The 27,843-nt window shown below is 45.3% G+C and overlaps 1 protein-coding gene across 2 annotated transcripts in view; it reads right to left on the reverse strand.

Annotated features, from left to right (window-relative positions):
- Positions 1 to 77: 77 nt before the first annotated feature.
- nkd2b (NKD inhibitor of WNT signaling pathway 2b) overlaps positions 78 to 27,843 on the reverse strand; it is a 129,270-nt gene continuing 101,504 nt past the window's right edge. The window contains exons 5-10 of one of the 2 annotated variants that reach the window (XM_078229091.1): positions 21,872 to 21,999; positions 18,474 to 18,569; positions 11,917 to 12,064; positions 10,692 to 10,776; positions 6,128 to 6,255; positions 78 to 2,427 (exon numbers count right to left, since the gene is read on the reverse strand). In XM_078229091.1, the coding sequence (XP_078085217.1) occupies positions 1,859 to 2,427; positions 6,128 to 6,255; positions 10,692 to 10,776; positions 11,917 to 12,064; positions 18,474 to 18,569; positions 21,872 to 21,999 (1,154 nt within the window). In that variant the 3' untranslated portion in view covers positions 78 to 1,858. The remainder of the gene's footprint in view (positions 2,428 to 6,127; positions 6,256 to 10,691; positions 10,777 to 11,916; positions 12,065 to 18,473; positions 18,570 to 21,871; positions 22,000 to 27,843) is intronic. The other variant, XM_078229103.1, reaches the window with a different exon arrangement.

Below are 27,843 nucleotides of genomic sequence, written 5' to 3' on the forward strand. Positions count from 1 at the left end.
AGAAAGAAAATAAGATGCCTGGCAAGTTCGCTGAGGATTCTAACAACACTTTAGGCGTCAAATGAAAACAGATCGCGTGCTGTTAAATAAATAATACATTTAATTAAGTCCATGTACAATACTATATAAAAATCGCAGTGAAATCCAATAAAGTAGAACTATTATGAAAGGTCTTTTTTTTTACAAAAATATCACTACAATGTGGTATTGGCTACTTTTGATAACATATCTGGGAGAATACTGTCGACATAATATGGGGAAAAATCCACACAAAACTGGAATGTAAGAAAAGTATTACAGTAACATATTTCTTCTGACACTAGTGTCAACTCGAGAAACTATCGACCATGATTTTGATACAGAGCTTTGATGGCTTAGAGTACAGAAGCCCATCCCCGCCCCCCCGGCATCCATGCAAGATAATACGGGTTTACACCAGTTGCAGTGGAATTCTGATATGGGGTTTTGTTTTCTAAGCAGGATTACCTAGGTGGGAGTTGTTTCTCTCCAAGCTCAATTCAGTTTCTGGAATAGGCTATCCTCTATATTGGCACAACATTGAAGCCGTGGCTGATTCATCCCCTTGGCACCAGGGCCTTTTCCGACACTTTTGTTTCAATAATAAAACTTTAGGGGAAAAAGAAAGAGTAGCGACGGAGGCAAAGGGATTGTGCGTCACCCATCAATTTGTTCCGAAGATCATTTGGTTTTCAAACACGACTGGCGGTTTTAGCAAGATATTTCAGCAAGTGAACGATAAAGCAATCACGCGTTGGGCCAGGGTGTGGCTACTGGGTGAGGAGTCCATTCAATATATTCACCATCACTTGCTGTTTAGCAGGGTAGCATCATCACAGGGGCAGGGGGAGGGAGTGGGGCAAACTAAATTACTTGGCAGAGCTTGATGTGACGAGGCTTACAAATACACTCCAGGATTGCCTAACTGCACCAAAACGTGTCACACGCAATACATATTGGGAAGGCAACAGAGATTTTCTCTTCCTTAAGAAAAATGCCAAATCCTTCCCCTATGAAGATGGGAACCTATCGATGGGTGTCGACGTCAGAAGCCAAACAGGATAGAACTAAAAAATAAAAAAAAATTCTCAATATATGAATAAATTATATCTTCAAAACGATTACTATGCGTTACATTCATCCTTATGGTGTTACTAATACATGCTGTCAGACTTTTGCGTGTGTCAGTTCATAACACAGTACACTTCAAATTGTACCTACAGTAAAGGCAATCTTGTTTGGACAGAGGAAGCCCATTTTTAGATGTCTTGTGGAATGAGCTTAGGATTTCTGATTATGGATAGTTTGTCTCGAAAGCTCAGACCCACAGTACCACAAAGCAAGCAAGGTAGGAGCACTTTTCATTCAGTATAAAATAGGAGTTCCATCCGGTGCTTATATTTCTTGTGCAGCAGTCACGGGAGTGGTGTCACAACATTTCTTGGATCGTAACAAAAAACAAGCTATAAAAGTAGACCTGTGCTTCCTGGCAGTCCTGCATATAGCCAAAGAGCTGCCAACCTCATCGTAGTCACACAGACACTGAACAGAAGATAAGAAAGTGATTATTAACCCTAAAAGGATGTACACATGTATCAGTTCAAACTGAGAGAAAAATTAAAAACAAAACCCTTATAAATTGCCAGAAAACTTGCTGGAGCGGCCAAGTGAGTTTTGAAGCCAGTTTCTTCCCAACTGATACTCATGCAGGCCTCGACGTAGCAGTTCAAAAATGGCCACCGCCACAGTGCAGAGAGCACACAGTTACCATGGAGACGGGCAAGGTCCAGCCATAGCGCGGGACATTTTGCTTTTCTTTCTTGCAGTCGTTGCCCGCTCCTCACGACTGGTGATAATGGTGGTAGTGATGGTGATGGTGGTGTTCATGGTGGTGATGGTGTTCGTGTCTCTGGATGACGGGCATAACGTAGCCATCACTTGACAGAACCGGCGGCAGATCCCGTACAAATTCTTGCTCCAGTGCTGGGGGCTGAGCGTGGGCTGCCTTCAGCGGGGAGTGGTTCTCTTTCATTCGCTGCCGGTACTTCTTGTGGCTGTGTAGCTGTTGTTGCTGGAGGTGATGATGGTCGTGTCCTGCGTGGCTGGGCTGGGAGTGGTAGTGCAGGCCTTTCCCTGCCTTGCTGCCCCCCCCGCCGCTTTGCACGGGCGCGGCCGGAGCTTTCCCCGTCCCTTTAGGGGACTTTCCCAGCGGCTTCTCCTGGCACTTCAGACGTTGGTGCGTATCGCCCGACCTGAGCTCGCCCACGCTCGTCGGAGAGGGCTGGTCCAGGAGGAGCTGGGACCGACGGTGGTGGATGCTGTGGGCCTCTGATTCCTGGGATCGTGACCTGTTCTGGGAGTGAGCGCTTTTCCCATGGTGTTCTTGTCTGGTCTGCAATGGTGGGGACCCTGAAAGAGAAATAAAGGGCAAACCAGTGTCACTAGAATGAGATGAGCAGATTAGGAGAGACAAAGTAGCACTTTCCAGTAGATCTGATCATTTTGAGGGGATTAGGAGACCCCCTCCCCCCCCCGCAACACATAAATTATGAAGTGGTCCGAACAAAAAGGCACAAATATAAAATTGTTACTCGCAGATTAAATAAAGACCTTAGGAGGAATTTCTTCACTCAGAGAGCTTAAAAAATACTCAACCCATTACCACGATTGTAACACCTAATATTCATCCACTTAAAGACAGAAAGTTTCACAGGAGGTGAGGAAAGAGAGAATGGAGATGGAATGGGAAGAGATGTTTGAAGTTACTTTATTAGTGTCACAAGTAGGCATACATTAACACTGCAATGAAGTTACTGAGAATCCCCTAGTCGTCACACTCCGGCGCCTGTTCGGGTACACTGAGGGAGAATTTAGCATGGCCAATGCAGCTAACCAGCACGTCTTTCGGACTGTGGGAGGAAATCCACGCAGACATGGGGAGAATGTGCAGACTCCGCACAGACTGTGTCCCAAGCCGGGAATTGAACCCGGGTCCCTGGCGCTGAGAGAGAGCAGTGCTGACCACTGTGTCACCGTGCCATCCCAGATTAGAATGGGAGGAAACTTCCATGGAGCAGATACGTTGGCATAGATGGACCGAATGGCCTGTTTCGCGCTGCAGACTCAAAGCAACATAATTCCATGCAACACAACATGGTTCACTGCCAACGTGAAGAGAGAGGATTTTTTGCCTTCGGCACAGGTCAAGTGTTCTTTCACTGCCTTTCCTTTTGCACCGAGAAAAGGTGGAAAGAGTGACTGCTGCCCCATCGCAGGAGTTCTTTTTGCATTGTTCAGCATGTGAAGAACAGCCTTTGTACCAGTCACTCCAAATTACACGGCCCACTTTTCCAGGATTCAAAGTCAGGCTTTTAAGTGTTCCCTAGAGCTTCTTCTGTTCTGCTGTGCCTTGGGGCGGTTAATTTATCGTCAAGTGTGAATGAAACTTGGCCACCCTCCAGCTCTCTTGTGTATTTGCACAGGAGATAAGTTCCTGCATTTGTGCGGATCGTGTAGTGCTGGGCACAGGCAGCAGTCCAACTTGGCACCGTTGTTTCCCCGCTTTGATCCATAAAGGAAATCAGTTCTTAACCCCATCAGTGCCAAATCACACGTGGGAGCCCTCAAAATGCCAGAATGCTGCTAAGTTTTATGCAGGCTGGAATTGTCCCAAACCATCTGCTTTTTCGGCAGACTTCATTAACACTGCGTACCACCAACTTATATTAGTTCCACATGGACAGTTTTAATCAGCTGACCCCTTTTGTTCCCTTAATTGAGGAACTCATTATTTCAGTGTTGTCCATTAGAAATCACAGACTTGCCAAAAATTGTTACTATGGTAACACCAATTCAACCGCAGGCACTCATTTAATTTTAAAAAGCTTTACACGCAATGCAGGTAAACGTACCAAACATGTGGGCATTTACTCAACAAGCACAGACCTTAGGAGGAATTTCTTCACCCAGAGTGGTGAAAATACTAAACTCATTACCACATGGGTGTGATTGAAACAGGTAGTATCGATCCACTTGGACAGAAATTTCACAGGAGATGAGGAGAGAGAGAGTGGAGGCGGAATCGGAAGGGATGTTTGAAGTTTATTTATTAGTGACACAAGTAGGCGTACTTTAACATTGCAATGAAGTTACTGTGAAAATCCCCGAGCTACCACACTCCGGCGCCTGTTCGGGTACACTGAGGGAGAATTTAGCATGGCCAATGCATCTAATCAGCACGTCTTTCGGAGTGTGGGAGGAAACCGGAGCACCCGGAGGAAAGTTAAATAGCTACAACTGTTAAAAACACTTGCACACACTGCTTTTCAATGTACCATTTTACCAATAGCTAGAAAGGTTAAAGTTCACATCCATGTGCTGTGCCAATGAGTATTGAGATTATATGATCTGCAGTGCCTATGACTCACTTTTTATTTACCATTCAAAAAAGCAATTAGGCACGTCCGAATTTTCGGTTCGACACATGTGCCTTCTACTGGACAACACTGGTCCATTTGAAAGTTGTTTCGCGGTCTACAACTTGAAGTACGGATTTGGCCTGCAAAAGTTATCTTTTGCACTCACCACAAGAGTATTGACTGAAAGTTGCAAAAATTGATAGTACAAAATCTTTTCCACTTTGCAACGGGAGCTTCGAGACAACACTGATGGGATTAAAGTTAGTTTTTCAGGCCCTACATGGAGACTTTAGATGTCTTTAAACCAATTCCTAGTGGAAGCAGGTGGCGGGGGCTGGGAAAAGTTGGGGAGAGAGATGGTGAGGGTGGGGTGACTTGGGGAATAAGATGGTGGGAGAAAGCAATCTATCTGTACCACCCAGAATTTGAAAACCATTCAAGGGCCATGCGACTGTGTAGAAAGAAAATAGATGTCTTCCCCCTAGGATCAGGTTCTTGGGACTACACCCAGGCTGACAGAGGTCTGACATAAGTGATGGTTGTAAAAAGAGGAGTTTATGTGCCTCTCGCTCCAATTAGGAGAATAAAATATGCAGAAATAAACTGAAGGACAAATGTGTCCAGCAGCACATTTCACTTGGGAGTGGATCTTATCCAATTTATTTGGAGTTTACTTTTCAATTCCAAGATGAGGAACGATGATGAGGAGTGGGGCATGAACGAGGGAGTGCCCCAACCAATAACAACCTGACAGCTTAGTTTGCTGTGGTCATTAACAAGTTTCTGGGCTTTTTGGATTCCTCCATCTATAAAATCGATGGCTCCATTACACCAGAGGATGTAACTTTCCTTCTCATTGCCCTATGTAGTTAGGGCGGCACAGTGGTTAGCACTGCTGCCTCACAGCGCCAGGGAGCAGTGTTCAATTCCGGATTTGGACGGCTGTCTGTATAGAGTTTTCACGTTCTCCCCGTGTGTGTGTGTGAATTTCCTCCAGGTGCTCTGGTTTCTTCCCAAAGATGTGCAGGTTAGGTGGATTGGCTAAATGCCCCCTTAGTGTCCCAGGATGTGTAGGTTAGGGGGATTAGAGGGGAAAATATGTGGGATTACGGGGATTGGGCCTGGGTGGGATGGCGTGTCAAAGAATCTGTGTTGACCTGATGGGCCGAAAGGCCTCCTTCTGCACTGCATGGATTCTATGATTCTATGAAATTGAGTTTGTTCTTGACATTGAACACAAAAACAATGGAGTCATGCAAATTACCATAAGATGGAAGAGCAGAAGTAGTCCATTCGGCCCATCTTTATAAAACACTTGTTAGGCCGCTGCTGGAGCAGTGTGTCCAATTCTGGACACCATACTTTCAGGAGGGATGGCAAAGCCTTAGAGAGGTTGCAAGGGAAAAAGCTTCTGACTATCCACTCTGTCCATGCCTCTCATAATCTTGTCGACCTGCTGGTTCGATGCATTGATCATGCTAAATTCTTCCTCAGTGTACCCGAACAGGCGCCGGAGTGTAGCGACTAGGGGGATTTTCACAGTAACTTCGTTGCAGTGTGAATGTAAGCCTATTTGTGACTAATAAATAAACTTCAACTTTATTAGCAGATGAATTACAGGGAAAAGGAGGAGAAATATTTATGCAGCGAGTTCCAAACTAATTAAAGTCGTGAGCATTATATTCTTATACCTGGTCCAAATTTGGATGTGTAGTTCTCTATCCCAGCCAAGTCCAAGTAATGGTTCCTTCTCTCTGTGTTTTCATCAACACAGTAATGTTCACGAATATTTGAATGCTGCTGGTCACTGTTGTATCGTCTGCAAAAAAGCAAACACACAATTAAGATCCTTTTTGCGCTTTCGACTCACTCTCAGCATATAACAGTTCTGAGTGTGAGCTCAACAGGCCTCAACACCTTCTGGGTTGAACCCAGAGCCAACTTCCTCAACTGAAGGTCAAATCCCCACGTCTGCAGCAAGCTCTGGTTTCATTTCCAAATACCTCCCTCAGTACCTGCCTCCACCATTTTTTTTGTTGAACTTTGACCCAGCAGATTTATAGCCAATCTGCAGCTGTTAAAAGTGTGTCACAATAAAAGACCCCCACAACCTGGCCACTTTTAATGAACAATAAATAAAGGTCTATTCAAAATATACAGTAAATGATGAAAGAAAGAAACTGGCCTCTGAGTGGAAATCTAGAGTTCTAGAATCCAGACGTATTAAAAAAAGATGCAGAGTCATAGAATCCTACAGTGCAGGAGGTGGCCATTCGGCCCATCGAGTCTGCACCGACCACAATCCCACCCAGGCCCCATCCCCATAACCCCATGTATTTACCCTAGCTAGTCTCCTGACATTAAGGGGCAATTTAGCATGGCCAATCCACCTAACCCGCACATCTTTGGACGTGGGAAACTGGAGCACCCGGAATAAACTCACGCAGACATGGGGAGAATGTGCAAACTCCACACAGTCACCAACCAGTTATTCCTCATCAATCCTTACCCTCAGGAACAGCGGGAGGATAAGTTGCTTAAGCAGGACAAGTGAGTTCCAAGAACCCATTAGAAGCATGCCAAAGTAACTCGCAGCACATATTGAAGGATACATAGGGCCATTAAAAGTTAAAACTCCAAATGCACAAACTAGCCAATCCACTTAAGTCTAAAATTTATGAATCTTAGCCGTTTGTCTTTAGCAAGTTCACTAAATTTGGGTCAGATTCTGAAGGCTTGGCAAGTGACTAACATGGCTCCCTATTTCAAGAAAGTAAACAATTGAGAAAACCGCAGGAAACTATAGCACACCAGATTCGAAACGAGCTCGAGTGTGTGAGCCCAGTGAAAGTCACAACATGTTAAAGGGCTGTTACCAGAAATGTTGGATTGCTGGAGTTTCTTGTTTTATGGAAGCGATTATGGCCATGGGAAAAGAGCAGAGGAGAGGAATTAGCTCTTTCAAAGAGCCAGCATACAGTCACAGTGGGCCAAATGGCCTCCTGGGTCAAAAATGGTGGTCAGGGAAACTACAGCTGACATGTACTTGAGATTTTCAGGAAAGCTTTAAAATGTTGGCAGCTGACAATACAAAATAGCACAAAACAAAGGCTAACATTGGCCAACAGACAAGCTCAAACTTGGAAACAATTGGCAGCTATCAATGAAGCTAGAATGAGGACGGAAGGCCAATTGCTTCTTACCACTTATATTAATGAATAAGGATTGGGCAAGGAAAATTTACAAGCGAGTTGACTATATCAAAATGGAAGGCTGGTCAAAAAGTGAAAACCAATGCAACCAAGTTCAGAAGAATTTAGTTCATCGAGTCAATAGCTAGTTCTTGAGGTTCACTGTTTATAAATGTAAAGGGAAGACAAGGAACCAGAAGGAGGAAGCATTAAGTGGAACAATGGCGCAGTGTGCTGGACAGAGTTGAAGTGGCTAGAGGAAGCCACCAGCTCTATATTGTTGCTGCAGCTCACTATTGCGTATGAATGAGACGACACTTGGTTAGACCTCAGCTGAAGGACGTATGCGCAATTCTCATCATCACATGAAGGCCATTCAGCCCATCTCATCTCTAACAGAAACGAGTGAGCTACATGATCCTAGTAAGCACACAATCTCCGATATTGAGCAAGTGCTCCTGACACCAGGCCTGAACTTGACTTTTAGAATCATAGGGCGGACTTTTCTGGCCGCATTCACCCCAAAATTGGAAAATCCGGGCTGTGATCAATGGACCGATGTAAGGTTTGCCCCCCCAAACCCGGTTACAATTCCCGTGACAGGTGGGATGGGAAGATTCCTCCCCCATAGAATTCCAACAGTGCAGAAGCAGGCCATTCGGCCCATAAAGCATGTACTGACAACAATCCCACCCTGGCCCTATTCCCGTAACCCACGAATTTACCCTGCTAATCCCCGACACTAAAGGTTAATTTAGCAAGGCCAATCCACCTAACCCACACATCTTTGGAGTATGGGAGGAAACCGGAGCACCTGGAGGAAACCCATGCAGACATGGGTAGGATGGGCAAACTCCACAGTCACCCAAGGCCAGAATTGAACACAAGTCCCTGGCGCTGTGAGGCAGCACTGCTAACTACTGTGCCGCCCACAGTTTTCAACAGTTTGTACTGAAGACTTGAATCAATTTGTATCCAAGCTAGGATATTGTGGCTCAAAAATCTGAAGCACTGAGAAACTAAGAATATTACAGTTATCGAGATAAGTTACAAACAGAGTTTGAAGATGTTGGAAAAGATGGCACTTGAGATGATGCATGATGTATGTTTTAAAGCATACATACAGAACTGACTGGCAGATTTTCAGTGTAGTCAAATTCAGGGGAGCACATGTTAAAAAAAATGAGAAAATTAGGAGCAAGGAAAGATTTTTAAATTATTATTATTCATTATTGACATACGAGCTTCATAGAATCCTACAGTGCAGAAGGAAGCCATTCGGCCCATCGAGTCTGCACCGACCACAATCCCACCCAATGCCTATCCCCATAACGTGGAGATGCCGGCGTTGGACTGGGGTAAACACAGTAAGAAGTCTCAACACCAGGTTAAAGTCCAACAGGTTCATTTGGTAGCAAAATCCACTAGCTTTCGGAGCGCTTGCTGCTCCTTCGTCAGGTGAGTGGGAGTTCTGTTCACAAACAGGGCATATAAAGACACAAACTCAATTTACAAAATAATGTTTGGAATGCGAGTCTTTACAGGTAATCAAGTCTTAAAGGTACAGACAATGTGAGTGGAGAGAGCGTTAAGCACAGGTTAAAGAGATGTGTATTGTCTCCAGCCAGGACAATTAGTGAGATTAGTGCAGTTAGTGAGGTTAGTGCATGGTACATTGGGGAGACCATGCAGACGCTACGACAGCGGATGAATGAACACCGCTTGACAATCATCAGGCAAGAGTGTTCTCTTCCTGTTGGGGAACACTTCAGCGGTCACGGGCATTCGGCCTCTGCTCTTAGGGTAAGCGTTCTCCAAGGCGGCCTTCACGACACACGACAGCACAGAGTCGCTGAGCAGAGACTGATAGCCAAGTTCCAAACACATGAGGACGGCCTCAACCGGGATCTTGGGTTCATGTCACACTATCTGAAACCCTCATGACTTGCCTGGGCTTGCAAAATCTCACTAACTGTCCTATCTGGAGACAATACACATCTCTTTAACCTGTGCTTAATGCTCTCTCCACTCACACTGTCTGTACCTTTGAGACTTGATTACCTGTAAAGACTCGCATTCCAACCATTATTTTGTAAATTGAGCTTGTCTTTTTATATGCCCTGTCTGTGAATAGAATTCCCACTCACCTGACGAAGGAGCAGCAAGCGCTCCGAAAGCTAGTGGATATTGCTACCAAATAAACCTGTTGAACTTTAACCTGGTGTTGAGACTTCTTACTGTGTTTATCCCCATAACCCCAGGCATTTACCAGAGCTAGTTTCCTTGACACTAAAGGGCAATTTAGCATGGCCAATCCACCTAACCCACACATCTTTGGACTGTGGGAGGAAACTGGAGCACCTGGAGGAAACCCACGCAGACATGGGGAGAATGTGCAAACTCAACACAGACAGTGACCAGAGGCTGGAATTGAACCCAGGTCCCTGGCGCTGTGAGGCAGCAGTGCTAACCACTGTGCCACCATGCTGCCCCATCTGCTATCATTTGTCACCCTCAATTGTCCTTTGACAAGTATTGGTGAACTGCCTTCTTGAGCTGTTACAATCCATGTAATGTGGAATCGATGCACCAAGGGATAGTGAAATTGCTGCATAAAGTCTCAGAGGATGACAATATAGTTGTGACAGAGATATTTGGATTTTTTTTTTCATCAGAGAAATGAGATTGAGGAACGCGACAAGTGAAATGTGATTAATTTGTGAAAAGGGAGAGAAGTTTGTTCCTGACATATCTCGAGGAAATCATTCTAGAATGTTCCTTTTCCCAAGGTCGAGAGCTAGTTGGAGAGACAACTACAGCACCAGGGGGGCTTATTATGGATTTTGTCTTCCTGTCGAGTGAGAATTTCTACTGGGAGTTGAACCTGGCAGATTCGCACCTCTCGATCTCGCCACAATCTACCGAGAAAAGAGTAACAGGTTCAAGCGCTCAGCACCCCAGGGGTTATAATGGCTTTTCCACTTCATCGCCCTTTTCAATGATCCTCGCGATGTGGAAATCAGGCCAGAAATGTGTTAGAGGAGACGAATTTATCCTCCAGTACCTTAGCTGAGCAGACAGCCTTTTATCCACGCTCTTCATTTCCTCTGTATGTTCCGTTTCGTTCCTACATCGACCGCTTTCTCGATCTGCAAAAGGAAAACACCATAATCTGTCCGTAAACCTGTTTAAATTCAGCCAATGCTCACTGCCTCACAGCAGTTTCCAAGCTCCTCAAATAAAAACACATACTCTTCGCAAGTAATGGGTGGGATTCTCCCAAAACAATTCTAAATGCCAAATTCACATAAAAACTGGTGTAAACCCCCATCCCGGCTGTCCCGATCTCCCAATCCGCCACCCCCGCCTGCAGCCCCAACCCCCAACCCCCCCCACAGCCCCGACCACCACCACCACCACCCCCCCCCCACCCCCACCCCCGCCACATGTATTGGGATACAGTGAAAAGTATTGTTTCTTGTGCACTATACAGACAAAGCATACCATCCATAGAGTACATAGGGGAGAAAGAAAGGAGAGGGTGCAGAATATAGTGGTACAGTCATAGCTAGGGTGCAGAGCTTAATATATGGTAGGTCCATTCAAACGTCTGACTGTAGCAGGGAAGAAGCTGTTCTTGACTTGGTTGGTACGTGATCTCAGACTTTTGTATCTTTTTCCTGATGGAAGGTGGAAGAGAGCATGTCCGGAGTGCGTGGTGTCCTTCATTATGCTGGCTGCCTTTCCGAGTTAAGTTCAGATAAAACAGGATGGGAGGATAGAACTCTCTCAGCACTGAAATGAGGGACGGGATTTTATGGTCTCGTTCATCCCAAAACCGTAAAATCCCGCCAGAGGTCAACACGCCTTTCCATGGTCTGCCCCTCCCCCGCTCAGATTCCCGTGACGGGTCTGAATTTGGTGCTTCAGTCTCTAGAGGGGGAATTACACCCATAATCTTCTGACTCAGATGGTGATAGCCCTACTTACTGAGTCAAGGCCGTGACAATAAGGGTGCAACGAAAAATTGGGCAGGAACATTTTATTTACAAAACAAACCCTTGCAGCATCAGAGAGACTGGGCATTTTAGTCCATCTTGTAGGACTGAATAGAGCTGTAATGTTGTGGCAACTTAAAAGTTTAGATTGACAATTATATTTGACCAGGTAATCCAAATATCTACCAGTTAGACATCCCTCCTGTTCAGAAACACACATTCCAGGAGAAAAAAAATAATTAAACAGAAAGGAAACTATTCAGTGTTGAGCTTAGTTGTCAACTGGTTTACCTTGTCCATTGGAAAGGCCATCTTTCTTCCTATGGGAGGGTTCAGGGGTCACCGTCAACTTGACCTTCAATGTCTTGCTGCTGGCAGATGATTGGTTGACTGAAGCGTCCACAACTTCATAGATGGTGTGCATCAAGCTAGACATATCCTACATATTCAAAATAAACACAAACGATTCACAAAGTTATGTTGCATTCAAAAAAAAATCCTTGGCTGCACAGAAGCTCTTCCTATAGGTTAACGATTAGACACATGGATTATTCAAACACGAGTCCATGCCGTATATGATATCCTAACACCTCAAGAACGTTAAAAAATTCAAACTATCATGTTCAAGTTCCAGCACACTGATACGTGACAACATTTTAAATTGCTTTTTTTTGCAACAGCTGTGCGCCAAGTTTCCACATTGTAATAGAAGGTAATTTAGCCCCTTGAGTCTGTTACCAAACAGCAGGAGCAGCCCATTAAACCCTTCTGCCTATTCCATTAGGTCATGACTGATCTGTACCTCAACTCTATATCCTTGACTACCCTTATACAAAATTCAATCTATTGAATTTTGATGTTACAAAAGAAAGAACAAAGAAAATTACAGCACAGGAACAGGCCCTTCGGCCCTCCAAGCCTACACCGACCATGCTGCCCGACTGACCTGTAACCCCCTACTCTTCCGGGGACCATATCCCTCCATTCCCATCCTATTCATGTATTTGTCAAGACACCCCTTAAAATCACTATCGTATCTGTTTCCACTACCTCCTCCGGCAGCGAGTTCCAGGCACTCACCACCCTCTGTGTAAAAAAACTTGCCTCGTACATCTCCTTTGAACCTGGCCCCTTGCACCTTAAACCTATGCCCGTCATAATTGACTCTTCCATCCTGGGAAAAAGCTTCTGACTATCCACTCTGTCCATGCCCCTCATAATCTTGTAGACTTCTATCAGGTCGCCCCTCAACTTCCGTCGTTCCAGTGAGAACAAACCAAGTTTCTCCAACCTCTCCTCATAGCTAATGCCCTCCAAACCAGGCAATATCCTGGTAAATCTTTTCTGTACCCTCTCCAAAGCCTCCACATCCTTCTGGTAGTGTGGCGACCAGAATTGAATATTATATTTCCAATTGACCCAAAGTTCACAGCCTTTCCTGGAATTTCCAGATTTACACTACTGCGTGAAGAAGTGTTTGCTGATATCACTCCGGAAATGCTTAGCTCCAGTTTTAAAGTTATGCCCACTTTATTTTTTGAACTCCACACTAGGCGAGGAAATAGTTTGCTATCTACCCCAGCAAATCATTTAATCACCTTAAACACCTTAATCTTCTGTATTTGAAGCTAAGCAGAGTCTGTGCAACATGCCCTCGTAATTTAACCCTTCAGCTTTAGTATCATTCCAGTGAACCAACACTGCAATTCCTTTAAGATCAAAGCATCCTCACTGAGGTGCAGTGTCCGGAACTGAATGCATGTACTCTAGAGTCTAGATACAGTCTAATAGGAGCGCTATACAACTGAAGCATATTTCCCACCCCTTTGTATTCCAGCTGACATTGGGGCGGCACGATGGCACAGCGGTTAGCACTGCTGCCACACAGCACCAGGGACTCAGGTTCAATTCCGGCCTTGGGTGATTGTGTGGAGTTTGCCCGTTCTCCTTGCGTCTGTGCGGGTTTCCTCCGGGTGCTCCGGTTTCCTCCCACAATCCAAAGATGTGCAAGTTCGGGGGATTGGCCAGGCTAAATTGCTCCTTAGTGTCCCAAGATGTATAGGGTAAATATGTGGGGTTACAGAGATAGGGCCTGGGTAAGATGCTCTGAGAGAGAGTCAATGCAGACTCAGAATCGCTACAGAGCAAAAGCAGGCCATTCGGGCCACTGAGCCTGTGCTCACAATAATCCCAGCCAGGCCTATCCTTTAACTCCCTCATATTTACCCTGCTCACCCCCCTGACACTAAGGGCCAATTTAGCATGGGCAATCCACCTAACCTGCACATGGGATTGTTACGAGTGCAGGCTCAATGGGCTGAATGGCCTCCTTCTGCACTGTAGGGATTCTATGGTTCTATCTTTGGAGTGTGGGAAAAAACTGGAGCACCCAGTGGAAACCCACGCAGACGTGGGGAAACGTGGTTCGAGAACACCTTCTGCACTGTAGGGATTCTATGATTTCATTAACCTTTTAAATGACTATTTTTTTAGTACCTAACCCACGGTTTTGCAATCTCTGTACTTGGGCCCCTCCATGTCTGTGGCCCTCCACAGTTTCCAGCATCTAACCATTTAGAAAATACTCTGGATCCATCTGTCCTTGATCGAGAGTGGATGATCTCACGTTTCTCAGTAGGGGCTGGCAGTGAGGAACCCCACTTGCTGTTTGCCAACGCACGCTGGTGACAAAGTCAGTATTCACAGGATTGGCATACACCCGGATAATTTAGACCAGGCTTGGCCAACCATTCCATGATGGGGTGGGGGGGGAGGGGGGGGAAGAGACGACAGAAAACGGTCAAACAAGGTTTGACACAAAGTGAAACATGAATTTAAAAAGAAAAGCTGACATAAGAAAAGAAACAACTTGCTGAGCAAAACAAAGAGTCAACAGTAAATCAACAGTTTAAAAAATGGGGAACAAATAAAGACGACCACTAGAGTGCGAAAGGGAGAGAGCGCGTGCGCACGCACGTGTGTCCAGTTCACTCCCACTCTCAGGATGCTCACTCACCCTCATCCACAGTGAGAGTGCATGTTGGTGTGTGCAGGTGAAGGTGAACGAGAACTCTGAGACTGTGAGCAAGCCAGGCACTCGCACCCCTCCCTCTCACTACCCCCCCCTTCTCCATCTCTTTCACACACACACACCCCCCCACCCTTAATTACTCACCGTCAAAAATCACTTGGCGGGGGGTGGAAAGTGCAGAAGAGAAACCTGAAGTGAGGCCTGAGGCCTAGTGGTGACTGAATGCAGGTGCCCACCCAAGAATTGGAAAGTGCTGGGAGGAACATGGGATATATTGGGAGGTGGGGGGGGGGGGGGGGGGGGGGGGAGATGAGGGATGGGTTGCCAGGAAAAACAGCAGCTAGGCCAGAGAACTGGGAGCTGGGTGGAGGGGGGGGGGGAAGGTAGGCAAAGCAAAGGGAGCTGGGCCAAAGGACTGGGAGCAGGGAGAAAGTAGCTGGAGTCACTAGAAACCATAGTGAGCAATGGTCTGGATTTTTGCAGTTGCTGGTGTTTTGACTGCTCCTACAATCAGTCTATTTCTGTCCCATGTTTGCTGCTGCTGTTAGGCTGTAACCAAAGGAGCAATCCCTTGCAGAAATATTCAAATTCATTGACCCATCTTACCAGCTTTTAAACCACTGCTTTGCGGGGCCACATGGAGGGGTTCCACGATGTGGCCCACAACCCACACGTTGAGCAAACCTGATTTAGACTAATGTCTGCTCCCCAGTGTGAAAACTGGAGAATCTTCATAAAACACGAATGTGACCGACTCAAAGGTACGAGATTATGATGGATCGGAGTACATTTTATGCAGAATGAGTTTACAGCACAGGTACAATCAATTCAGTCCAATTCCCAATGTTTGATCTCCACACAAGCCTCCTCCCTCTTTTCACCTAACCCTATTATATCATTTAGCAAAATATTGTGAATGTCTGATGCAGGGCTGCATGGTGGCACAGTGGTTAGCACTGCTGCCTCACAACACCATGGTCCCGGGTTCAATTCCAGCCTCGGGTGACCGTCTGTGTGAAGTTTGCATGTTTGTTCTCCTCATGTGCTCCGGTTTCATCCCACAGTCCAAAGATGTGCAGGTTAGGTGGATTGGCCATGCTAGATTGCCCCTTAGTGTTCCAGGGTGTGTTGGTTAGGGGAATTAACGGGGCAAATACATGGGGCTAAGGGCTGGGTGGGATGGTCCGTCGGAAAGTCGGTGCAGACTCAATGGGCCGAATGGCCTCCTTCTGCACTGTAGGAATTGTAATGACAGAAATACTCCGGTCAGACGGTATTTGTGGAGGGGGAAACAGAGTTAACATTTCAGATCATTGACTTTTAATCAGAACTAAGAAAAGTTAGAAATGTTGTAGGTTTTAATCAAATGAAAGCAAGGAAGGTTGGAAAAAGAAAAGGGAATGTCTATGATAGTGCAGAAGGCAGGAGGCATTAAGTACTAAAGGCTTGGTGGTGTAAGGCAAAGAGAATGGTAATGGGACAAGTAAAGAAACAAAGGTGAGGTGCGAATGGCAGAATTACCAGCTACTGCTCAAAAGCAAGGAGCGGGAAAAACAAGACAGCAAAACGGAACCTGCAAAGAAAATGATAAAATGGGGGCACAGGTTACCATCTGAAATGGTCGAATGCATTGCTGTGAAGTCCCTAATCGAATGATGAGGTCCTGTTCCTGAAACAGGTGTTGAACTTTGTAGCAACGCTGCAGGAAGCCCGAGGACAGAGAGGCCAACATGGGAGCAAGGTGAATTAAAATGACGGGTGACTGGAACTTTGGGGTCATGCTCATCAACTGAATCAGCTGTTCCAGAAGACAGTCACCTAATCCTCATTGGGTCTCCCACGAGTGGTCCCTTGGCAGAAGCTGCCTGCCCTGCTGAGTATTTCCAGCATTTTCCACACCTATTTTATCTCTCTATTCCTTTCTCACCTCATATACTTATCTAGCTTCCCCTTAAACGCATCAATGCCTCAGCTACTCCACGTGGTAGCAAGTTCCATATTGTAATGGGTAAAGAAGTTGCCCCACAATTCCCTGGAGTATCCTCTCCTCACTCCCATTTCTCCTGTTCATGCTATGTGTCTACTTCACTCTGAGCGAGGAACATTATCTGATGTTTACCTCATGGTGTTGAAAATGTTTGTTTTCTTTCATGCCTCACCCTCCCAAAAGCAAAAAAACCCGTAATCCTTCTCTGTAAAGATGGGCGCGATTTTCTGGCCACGTGCGCCCCAAGACCGGAAATTCCCACCCGAGTTCATCGGACCTTTAAGTGGTCCATCGAATTTTCTGTTTCGCCCACTACTATTCGCGTGGCAGGTGGGATGGGACATTTTCGACCAGTACCAACAAGAGACTGCCACGGCTGCAATTATTTATTTGGTATATGCAGATTGAGGGCAACGTTACCGGCATGCAAAGCCAACAGGTAATCAGGTCATCTACTAGGTGGGGCATAGATTGTAATTGTCTCGACATGACGGCCTAATAGGAGAAGATATGAGGTGCGCACTCTGTCTCATTCGGAAGCAGTTGAAAAGTGTCCAATTATATGACCTGTTGCATCCTAGTTGACTATCTTTAGGGTTGCAGATGATATGGCAATTTAGGGGAGCATCTTCCATCTACTCTTCATAAGTTCATGAGATACGATATAGGAGCAGAATTAGGCCATTCGATCATGGCTAATCTGCTCCTCATCCCCATTTTCCTGCCTTCTCCCCATAACCCTTCAACCCAATATAAGGAAATGTCAAAGGATTTGTGGTGTTGGGTGGTACAAGGAGAGCTGCCATAGTGTTGCCACATGGCAACAAACTAAGTGAATTGGCAATGTTATTTTAATTTGCTCCATGCTTTGAGGCCAAAGTGAGCAACAATTAAATCAAGTCATCGCTATGGCCACTGATCAACTTCTAGCGAGAACTTTACCCTTCCCTCTATTATCAATGTCTAGATACTGCTCGCCCTACGAAGACTCCACAAACCACTGTAGCAAAAACTTACAGGTTTCCCAAAACGAGAAATCCTGTACAAACATCAACTTTCAAATCAGCAACACTGATTTTCCCAAGATGATGTTTTTATAAAAATCAGATGCAACACAATTAAACAACAAATCTGCACTACAACAGATGAAAGAGCTTGTTGAGATCGAGGAATAATCCAAGGTTTTAAACACTCCAAGAATCTCACTGCAATTAAAAACCCATCTTACTGGATGTGCTCAGCAAGAGATCATTCACTTCCTATTTTTCAAAGAATTTGCCTGACTAACAATATTTTTTAATCATAGAAATTGGCGAAGGATCTCCCATACCCAACATTTTAGAGGAGCTAAAAGTAAAATGGACCCTTGTAGACCATTCCCTAACTCTCAGTCACTGCTTCAACCTTGTTGAAGGGTCGGGACGGGTCTTTTGCTTAAATAGTGTTTCTCCAGACTTGGATTTGTTTTGGGCGTCACATATTCAAGACTTGACTTCAGCTTTTTAAGCCTTCTGCCCCAGGGCCTCAAGAGAGTGGCTATCTTCACCAAGCAGATGTATCTCACTCTCCCCACTCATTAATCAAAGTGAATCTGGAATTGCTCTAACAGAGCAGCAGCACCAGAAACCGCTGGATATCATTCTACTTCCCACAAACTTGAAAAAAAAAACTCAGTCAAAGCAGCAAGCTTCTTTAGAGCTGGTTAGGTAGTGCCTAGAGTTCTCCCAAATGTTAGGAGCTAAAGAGTTACATCAGTACCATTTACATTGGTAGTATGCAGACCGTAACACACCATGCCCCTATAAGAAGCAGTAACAAATGGAAATGTACCTCCTTAGTAACCTTGCCAGAGTTGTCAAAATCATAAAGAGTGAAGGTCCATTCCTGATGGTTATCTTCTTCAACAGAAACGTCACACTCTAGCTCCTGAAAAGAAAGGGCATTTCTCTGTTCTAAATCTCTCCTCCACTTACAGGATTCTTTCAACAGATTGAAATCTCGTCATAACTTAAGGTACACCAGAACACCCAAGTATGGTGTGGCAGTCATGTAAAACCTGGGCGGAATCTGCTATTAAGCTTGGTTGCTGTAAGGAAATGGTGGAAGCCGAGCACCCCTTCATAGCAGGAAATTTGAGGAGTTAGTAGTTTGTTTCAGAATTAACTAGCAACAGTACTTGCCTTAATCTTGCTGTTGTTCTTTGTACTCCAGTACTTTCATTTTATTTTATCCTGTATTCAATTAATGAATCACAGAATACTACAGTGCAGAAGAGGCCCTTTGGCCCATCGAGTCTGTGCTGACGCATGAAAGGCCCCGACCTGCCCAACTAATCCCATTTGCCCACAGCCTTGAATGTTATGGTGTGCCATCTACTCATCCAGGTACTTTTAAAAAAGATATGAGGCATCCCGCCTCCACCACTCTCCCAGGCAGTGCATTCCAGACTGTCACCACCCTCTGGGTAAAAAAGCTTTTCCTCAAATCCCCCCTAAACCTCTCACTCTTAACTTGTGTCCCCTCGTAACTACCCTGTCCATGCCCCACATAATCTTGAACACCTCAATCAGGTCGCCCCTCAAATGCTTTGGAAAAACATACCAGGCTTCCTCTTAATCGAAGGAACCTATTCTCGCGTTGGGTTAGTTCGAAGGGTAAGACTCATAGCACTTCTACCTGAATGCCCATCTCAATGTGCAAGCCTTGTGCTGATCTCTAGTTAACCTGACATTCCCGCACTCCTAGGTTTCCAGTGAATATTGCTAGGAAGCTCTCTAGGCTGGGTCCCCTGGCTGATTTTGCCCTTTTCCAACCCATGACCTCAAAGGCCAATTTCCACCTTTCCAACGTCGGAGCTCAGCTCTGACGAATGGTCATCCAGATTCGAAACGTTGGCTCTATTCCCTCTCCGCAGATGCTGTCAGACCTGCTGAGATTTTCCAGCATTTGCTGTTTTTCTATCAGGATTCCACCATCCACAGTATTTTGCTTTTATCCACCTTTCCAATCCGGCCCTGAAAGGTGGCGATTAGCTGCCTCAATACAAGATGCAAAAATCAAATGAGACCTTACAGGCCAACACTATTCTGCTTGATGCCAGATTTCTCCACTGACTCACACGCAGGGGATTTGGCGTGGCATTGTACAATGGAAATTGCTGACTAGTCATTGGTGTAGCTATGGTGGCACCATTGTAGACACATGCACTCTATACACAATGCAGATAAATGTACTTCACACTTGTATATATACTTCCAAACCTCGACTATTCAGTAAGCAAGGAAGTATCCGTATCAAAAAACACTCTCCATTTTCCCTCTCACTTTGCCAAGCAGTGCACAATATCATTAAAAATCACAAGCATATGCATGCGAATGTTAGAATTGAACTCAGATACACACTGATAGGGTCTGTTACTCATTTCCTATTTGCGAATCCAAAGCCAATTCTCCACATTCAGATTCCCAATTCGCCACAAATGGCTCTAGTGGCCAATAAGTCGGATAGCCGCTGTGCTCAGATGTGTTTTCTATCAGTTAAAAAATGTTGCCAGTATATTACAACTTCAAGTTTTTGCATTGGAACATTTCACAGTCAGCGATTCATGGAACTTATGAGATCCAATTCTATTGTAAGCCGAAGAAGGAAGGTTTGAGAAAATCATTAAACTAGTGACTTCATTGATACGCACTGCGTCGCAACATCAACGGTGTACCCAACGTCATCTGGTGATTCATATAAACCATTGTAAAGGGGTGAAATCGAAAACAGGAGACCAAAGGCTTAAGTTGTTAAGTTTACTTAGTGTCACAAGTAGGCTTACATTTACACTGCAATGAAGTTACTGTGAAAATCCCCTAGTCATCACACTCTGGCGCCTGTTCGGCTACACCGAGGGAGAATTTAGCATGGCCAATGCACCTAACCAGTAGTCTTTTGGACTGTGGTTGGAAACCAGAGCACCCGGAGGAAACCCACACAGACACTGGGAGAACGTGCAGACTCCGCACAGACAGTGATCCAAACCGGGATTCGAACCCGGATCGCTGGTGCTGTGAGGCAACAGTGCTAACCACTGTGCCACCATGCTACCCACTTGTACACAACAGAAATAATAAATTCAATTCTTGTTGAAGCACCAGAAAAAAAGTTGCATTGACTCAGTTTGTATCATCTTGATGATAGAAGTGCTGATGTAATTTGAGTTGTTAAAGTTGTTTGAAGGATGTGAGTGTGTAAAGGGATAGAGAGAGGGATAGCGAGAGAGAGAGAGGGATAGAGAGAGAGAAAATATTTCTGATCTGGTTTCTAGCCCGTTGGGGGGGGTGGGGGCGAGATAACCTTAAAATTACAACTAGATTGTTCACGGTTAATGTCAAGAAGTACTTCTTCACACAAGGACAATGGAATCTGGAATTCTTTCCTTCAAAAGGTTGTTGAGGCTGGGTCAACTGACAAATTCAAAACTGGGATCAATACATTTTTTAACTCATTCGTGGGACATGGGTGTCACTGGCTGGTCAGCATTTATTGCCCATCCCTAGTTGCCCGAGGGCAGTTGAGAGTCAACCACATTGCTACGGCTCTGGAGTCACATGTAGGCTGGATTGGGTAAGGACGGTAGATTTCCTTCTCTAAAAGGACAATAGTGAACCAGGTGGATTTTTCCGACAATCGGCAATCGTTTCATGGTCATCGGTAGATTCTTAATTTCAGATATTTTTTATTGAATTCAAATTCCACCATCTGCCGTGGCGGGATTCGAACCTGGATCCCCAGAACATTAGCTGAGTTTCTGGATTAATAGTCTTTTTTTGTTAGGCAAGGTTATTAAAAGGATACGGAACAAAAGATGGGTAAATGAAATTAAAATACAGGTCAGCTGTGACCCATCTGAATGGTGTACCAGACTCGACTGACTACTCCTCCAATATTCCCTCCTGCACTCCCAGCAGGAATCTGTGGCACAGATCGGACATAACATCCCAGCACTGTAGCCCTGATTCTTCAACCATATTCCCCGAGAGTGCAACTTCCTATTGGGGTTGTAGAATTTCTTCTAATTATTATTACCATACTTAGAGTAAACAAGCACCATATAGGCAAAACACCCACATTTCTTTGAACATTTGGTTCTTATTAGGCCAAAGTCAACCTTTTGTTCGTCCTATCAATAGAACTCTCCCCAAAAACCATTCATTCACCGTCCCCCAGATTGCAAAACTCACATCAAAGTTCAACCGTTTCTTGCCTGTCCCTCGGCTGGTTTCTTTCCCAGGGCATTTCTCTCCGTCTTCCTGACCGAAAGTCGATGTGAATCCATCACATGGCTCAGCCTTCTCAGGGGGGAGCACCACTGGTGAAAAAAAGGGGAGAGGGGGAGAATGGTAGAAGTCAGGTTATGAATGTCTATTTGTGACTAAGAATGAGACAAGGTCAATTTATCAATTCTCAATATTATGATAGAGAGGACATTTTGGGAATGCCATTCAAAGCCTCAGCATATAATCAGTCAAGTATTTTTTTAAAAAGTGTAGTCACAGTTGTAATACAGGAGACTTCATTTGCAACAGCAAGATCCCACAAACAGTCTAATCTTGAGCAAATTATCTGTTTTATCAATGTTCATTAAAGGATAAATATTAGCCAGAACACTGGAGAGAACATCTCTGCTATTCTTTAAAAAGTGCCATGAATCTTTTACTTCCATCCAAGAGGAAAAATGATGCCCTGGTTTAGCATCTCATCCAAAAGATGGCACTCAATCCAGGGCAGCACCGTGGCACCTGAAGTTACTGTGACTATCCCCTAGTTGCCATATTCTGGCACCTGTTTGGGTACACGGAGGGAGAATTTAGTACTAAATTCCTAACCAACACATCTTTGGACTGTGGAAGGAAACCGGAGCACCCGGAGGAAACTCAGGCAGGCATGGGGAGAAGGTGCAGACTCCGCACAGACGGTAACCCAAGCCGGAAATCGAGCCCAGGGTCCCTGGCGCTGTGAGGCAGCAGCGCTAACCACTGGGCCACCCCATTAGGACAAGTGGCCAACAGCTTGGCCAAAGAGGCAGATTTTGAGGAGGAGAGAGAAATGGAGATTTAAAGAAAGGAATTTCAGATCTGAGGGCCTAGGTAGCTGGAGACCTAGCCACCAGTGTTGGGCCCAAAGAAAATTGGGGGGGGGGGGGGGGGGGGGGGGGGGTGATAACAGGCCAAAATTGCAGGAGACCTGAATGGCAGAACTCTTGAAGGGTGATGGAAGAGGTTATAGGGATAATAAGAGATTGAAACGTGTGTGAATTTTTTTGATGAATGGGTTACCTGGTGGGGGTAATGGCTGAACTGGATTGATGGAAGTTAAGATACAGACAGCAGAGTTCAGAGCGAGCGGAAGTGGGTGGAAGATCAGCGATGGGCCAGCAGAGCATTGGAATTGCCCCAAAACTGTTCTAGTTTTAAAAATAGTGCAATCATAGAATCCTACAGTGCAGGAGGCGGCCATTTGGCCCATCGAGTCTGCACCAACCACAATCCCATCTGGGTCCTATCCACATAACCCCATACATTTACCCTAGTTAGTCCCCCTGACACTAAGGGTCAATTTAGCATGGCCAATCCACCTAACCCGCACATCTTTGGACCTCATTCCCTGGGCCTCCAATACTTTCTTAAAAGTATACGGACTTACATTATAATACTTCTCATTTGTTCGTGTGGACATTTTGATTTCTCCCTGCACAATTTATAAATTCCCCAACGCAGTGAAAGGGTTAATTAAAAAGCAGAGCAAGACACAGGATCAAGAATGACAGCCTGGTTGGGCCAAATGATCTTTTCGAAACAAACATTCTCAACCTCTTGCAATTCCAATGTGAAGTCACATGATACGTGCATCCATTCGATCAAGAGTGACTTCATTTCCTGAATGTATCATTCACGTTAACGACCCTGGTCTCGCAAGACACTGGCGGCTCACCAATGCAAGCAAAATAATCCCCCAGACCTATTATAATTCGTTACAGTTTCTGCACAGATTACACCTTCCACCTACTGAAGGAATGACCTTGCATTTGCATAGCACCTATCACATTCTCAGAACATCTCTAAGCACTTGACAGCAGCAACAGACTCTATCTTGTTATTGCACCATTAAGGTAGATAAACATCCCGAGTGCGATCAGACTAAAAGTGACAACAGAGTCAAAGAAAGTAGACATTTAGACAAGTGACAGGCAACGAAACACATGTGAAGTTTAGTTATTGGCCAGGATTTTCCAGTCCTCCTGCGGTGTATTCTCCAGTGGTGGACACAGCCCACCATTAGCCGGCAGTGGGATCTTCCAGTCCCGCTGATATCAATGGGATTGTGTGTGTCCTGCACCCTCTGCCGCTGGGGAATGTACACAGGGGGAGTTGCCGTCGGCGGCACCGGAAGATCCTGCCGGTGGGAAGGGCTGGAAAATCTTGGCTGGAGCTTTACAGAACTGTAGGAAATGTACAAGTAGAAATGTGATGAATGCCACATTATCTTAAGTTTATTCATTAGTGTCACAAGAAGGCTTACATTCACACTGCAATGAAGCTACTGTGAAAATCCCCTAGTAGCCACTCTCTGTTCGTGTATACTGAGGGAGAATTTAGCATGGCCAATGCACCTAACCAGCACGCCTTTCGGACTGTGGGAGGAAACCAGAGCACCCGGAGGAAACCCACACAGACACGGGGAGAACGTGCAGACTCCACACAGACAGTGACACAAACCCATGTCCCTGGCACTGTGAATCATAGAATCTCTACAGTGCAGAAGGAGGCCATTTTGCCCATAGAGTCTACACCAACCACAATCTCACCCAGGTCCTATCCCCATAACTCTTCATACTTACCCTGCTAATCCTCCTGACACTAAGGGGCAATTCAGCATGGCCAATCAACCTAACCCACACATTTCTGGACTGTGGGAGGAAACCGGAGCACCTGGAGGAAATCCACACAGACACAGGGAGAAGGTGCAGACTCCACACAGACAGTGACCCAAGCTGCGAATCGAACCCGGGTCCCTGGCGTGTGAGACAGCAGTGCTAACCACTGTGCCACCGTGTCATTCTTTGCTTAAGTAATGTCAGTTGAGGGATAAATAATAGCCTGGGCTTCCTTCTGCTGTAAGAAACACACCATGCAGCAAAACGTTGATGTGATAGTCCTGGGATTTGGATCAAGCCAAGTGATAGAAGCAGCCAAATACTCAGGAAACCGAGTTTGCCAGGAAAAACTTCCAAAAGAGAAATCTTCAAAAAGAAAAATTAGAAAATCTCCGGGAATTCCTGGAACTGTCCTAATTTCAGTCTTCTTCACAGTTACTTCAAACAAAACAATAATTATTCCAGAAATATGACGCATGCTTTTGTTGGATCTGTGCTGGGTGACCAAAGATCCTCACTGGAATTTCATTATGCTAACTGTAACCATATGGAAACAAAGGGGTTGCAAATTAGTCCTCATTGGTGTCCACTTTCCAATTGGGGAAACTGGGGGAGGGGAGAAGAGGCAAGGAGGAACAAATCAAAGGAAATGACATCCTGCACCGTATTGGTGACTACTACAGTCGAACATCCTTTATCCGTACATCCGAAAACCAAACACATCCAAAAACCGAATGCCTTTTTGAACAGGCCCGAACGTGAGCCAACTTGCAGCTCACTGACATTTCATAGGATCACAACATTCCTACAGTGGAGAAGGAGGTCATTCGGCAATCGAGTCTGCACCGAAACAATCCCACCCAGGCCCCATCCCCGTAACCCCACATATTTGCCCCGCTCATCCCTCTAACCTGCGCATCCAGGGACACTGAGGGGCAATTTAGCCAATCACCCTAACCCGCACATCTTTGAGCTGTGGGAGGAAACCGGAGCACCTGGAGGAAACCCATGCAGACGCAGGGAGAATGTGCAAACTCCACACAGACAGTGACCGAAGCCGGGAATCGAACCTGGATCCCTGGAGCCGTGAGGCAGCAGTGCTAACCATTGTGCCATCCTTTTGTGTGGGAAGTCTCGTTGTTTGCCTGCACTGTTTAGTCACATGCTCTTGCCTTACACCTTGTGACCTTTGTGACTATTTAGTGTTTTTTGTACTTTGATTAAAGGCGATATGTAGCACTGCTGCCTCACAGCACCAGGGATCTGGATTCGATTCAGGCCTTGGGTCACTGTCTGTGTGGAGTTTGCATGTTCTCCCTGTGTCTGCGTGGGTTTCCCCCAAGTGCTCCAGTTTCCTCCAAAGATGGGCAGGTTAGGTGGAATGGCCATGCTAAATTGTCCCTTGGTGTCCAAAGATGTGTAGGTTAGGGGAATCAGTCGTGATAAGTGCGTGGGGGTTACGGGAATAGGGCAGGGTGGTGGGCCTGGGTATGATGCTCTTGTCAAGAGTCGGTGCAGATTCGATGGGCCAAATGGCCTCCTTCTGCACTGTAGGGATTCTATGATTCCACTTGTGAGAGTTGGCAAATGGAGAAACAACCTAGTATTTGGAGGCTATAGCTAGTCTAGGCTTAGTTGATTGTAATGCAAGTAGGCCTAGACCAACTGTAGATACTGTAGCTATAATCACATCTAAACAATCATGTCTGAATACTGAAATGCAATCAGTCTCAAGGATTTTGGATAAAAGATACTCAATCTGCAGCTTAAGGCAGAGGGCTAAAAGAGCTACCAAGCCCCTTACATAAGCAAAGGGAGAAGCCCCACACCCCTCAAGGAAATTGGTTTGGATCATGGGGAGTAGTTGCTGAATGTCATATATTTGATATCTGAAATCGATACAGAGATATCACCAGTTCCTACGCCGTGTAACAGGTTTTACTTAAGATACTTTAAAATGTCTACTCCATTTGCTTCAGCTCTGCCATCTAGCTCTTTCTACAGCTTTGTTTACTGTATTTCTGAGTCTTCACTATTAATCAAGCAGCTTGAGCATAAACTGTAAACAGACCCACAATCAAATACAGAACAACTGAACACAACACTGTGCCTGCTGCATCCAGGATTCCATTCAGTCAGCGCAGTTATAAGCCATGACCATCCAAGATGTACTTTGCACAAAAATTACTGTTAACTTAGAGCCCGAAAAGCCTGGAGACAATGGCAGCTGTCTCTTGAGTTTACACGAGCAGAACTCAAGTCCCAGAAAGTTATCAAAAGCACCGGATTCTAAACAGTTACACTTGTAAGCTGCCCATTTACTTCTGAGACGAAGGATATTTGGGGTGAAGGATAGCTAATCAGCATTTCTACCTGGATGCAAAGCTAACGCGTTTCGTGTTGCCACAGGGAAAAAGGCAGATTGAGCCATTTGCAAGATCAGGTTACAGGCTTCCCTATACAATCAATGACAATCACAGACATACAGCATTTTTGGTACACAGGGAGAAGAGGCTGCTTGGTGTGCAGGGAGAAGAGATCACTGAGTGGGGAAAGAGGCCACTTGGCTTTGTGAGCTGCCATAGCTGGATGCGAGAGGGAGACTGTCTCCAGTCAAAGCGGCACATCCTGCAGCCACCTAAGGATTCCAGGAGATTTGGCCTGGTATGACAAAGGGAATGGAGAATCATCGGGACATGCTTTACTGCTAGTGGTGGATTTAAGGAGCTCTGCAAAAGCTGAGGAAACATGCCGTGACGGACAGTCCAAGTGATATTCAGCACGTGACAAGTGTAAAAGGGGAACATTCCTTTCTGTTCTTTAAAATAAAAGCTGCCTTCAAAAAGAAGAGTTTTAGACACAAGCTGCTTTTCAGTCATTTGTCACAGTGAAAGTTTTAAAATGTGTAATCTTTATCGTGCAATCCTGTCAGCTAATTCCAACTTCCAGTTTCTATGCAGATTGTAACTTTAAAAAAAAGCAATCCATGTTCTCATTCTAAACACTCAGAGGGGAAAAGAATCTCCTAAATTCCCTATTGGATTTATTAGTGAATATCTTACATTTATGGCCTCCTGCACATTCCTCATTTAGGAACAGGGAACATGAACCTGTGCCTTATAAAAGTTGCTTTTAGACGTATATAAACAGTTAAAAGAATGAAATCCGTCCTAACATCCTCTTATACTTATGCTCGCTAATCGCTAGCAAAGACTTATGGATCCTCACCTACCTGGGGATCAATAAAAAGCAAACACATTCCTGACTACATCTGTGGAG

Source organism: Mustelus asterias, chromosome 2 (genome assembly GCF_964213995.1).
Source record: "Mustelus asterias chromosome 2, sMusAst1.hap1.1, whole genome shotgun sequence".
Lineage (NCBI taxonomy): Eukaryota > Metazoa > Chordata > Chondrichthyes > Carcharhiniformes > Triakidae > Mustelus > Mustelus asterias.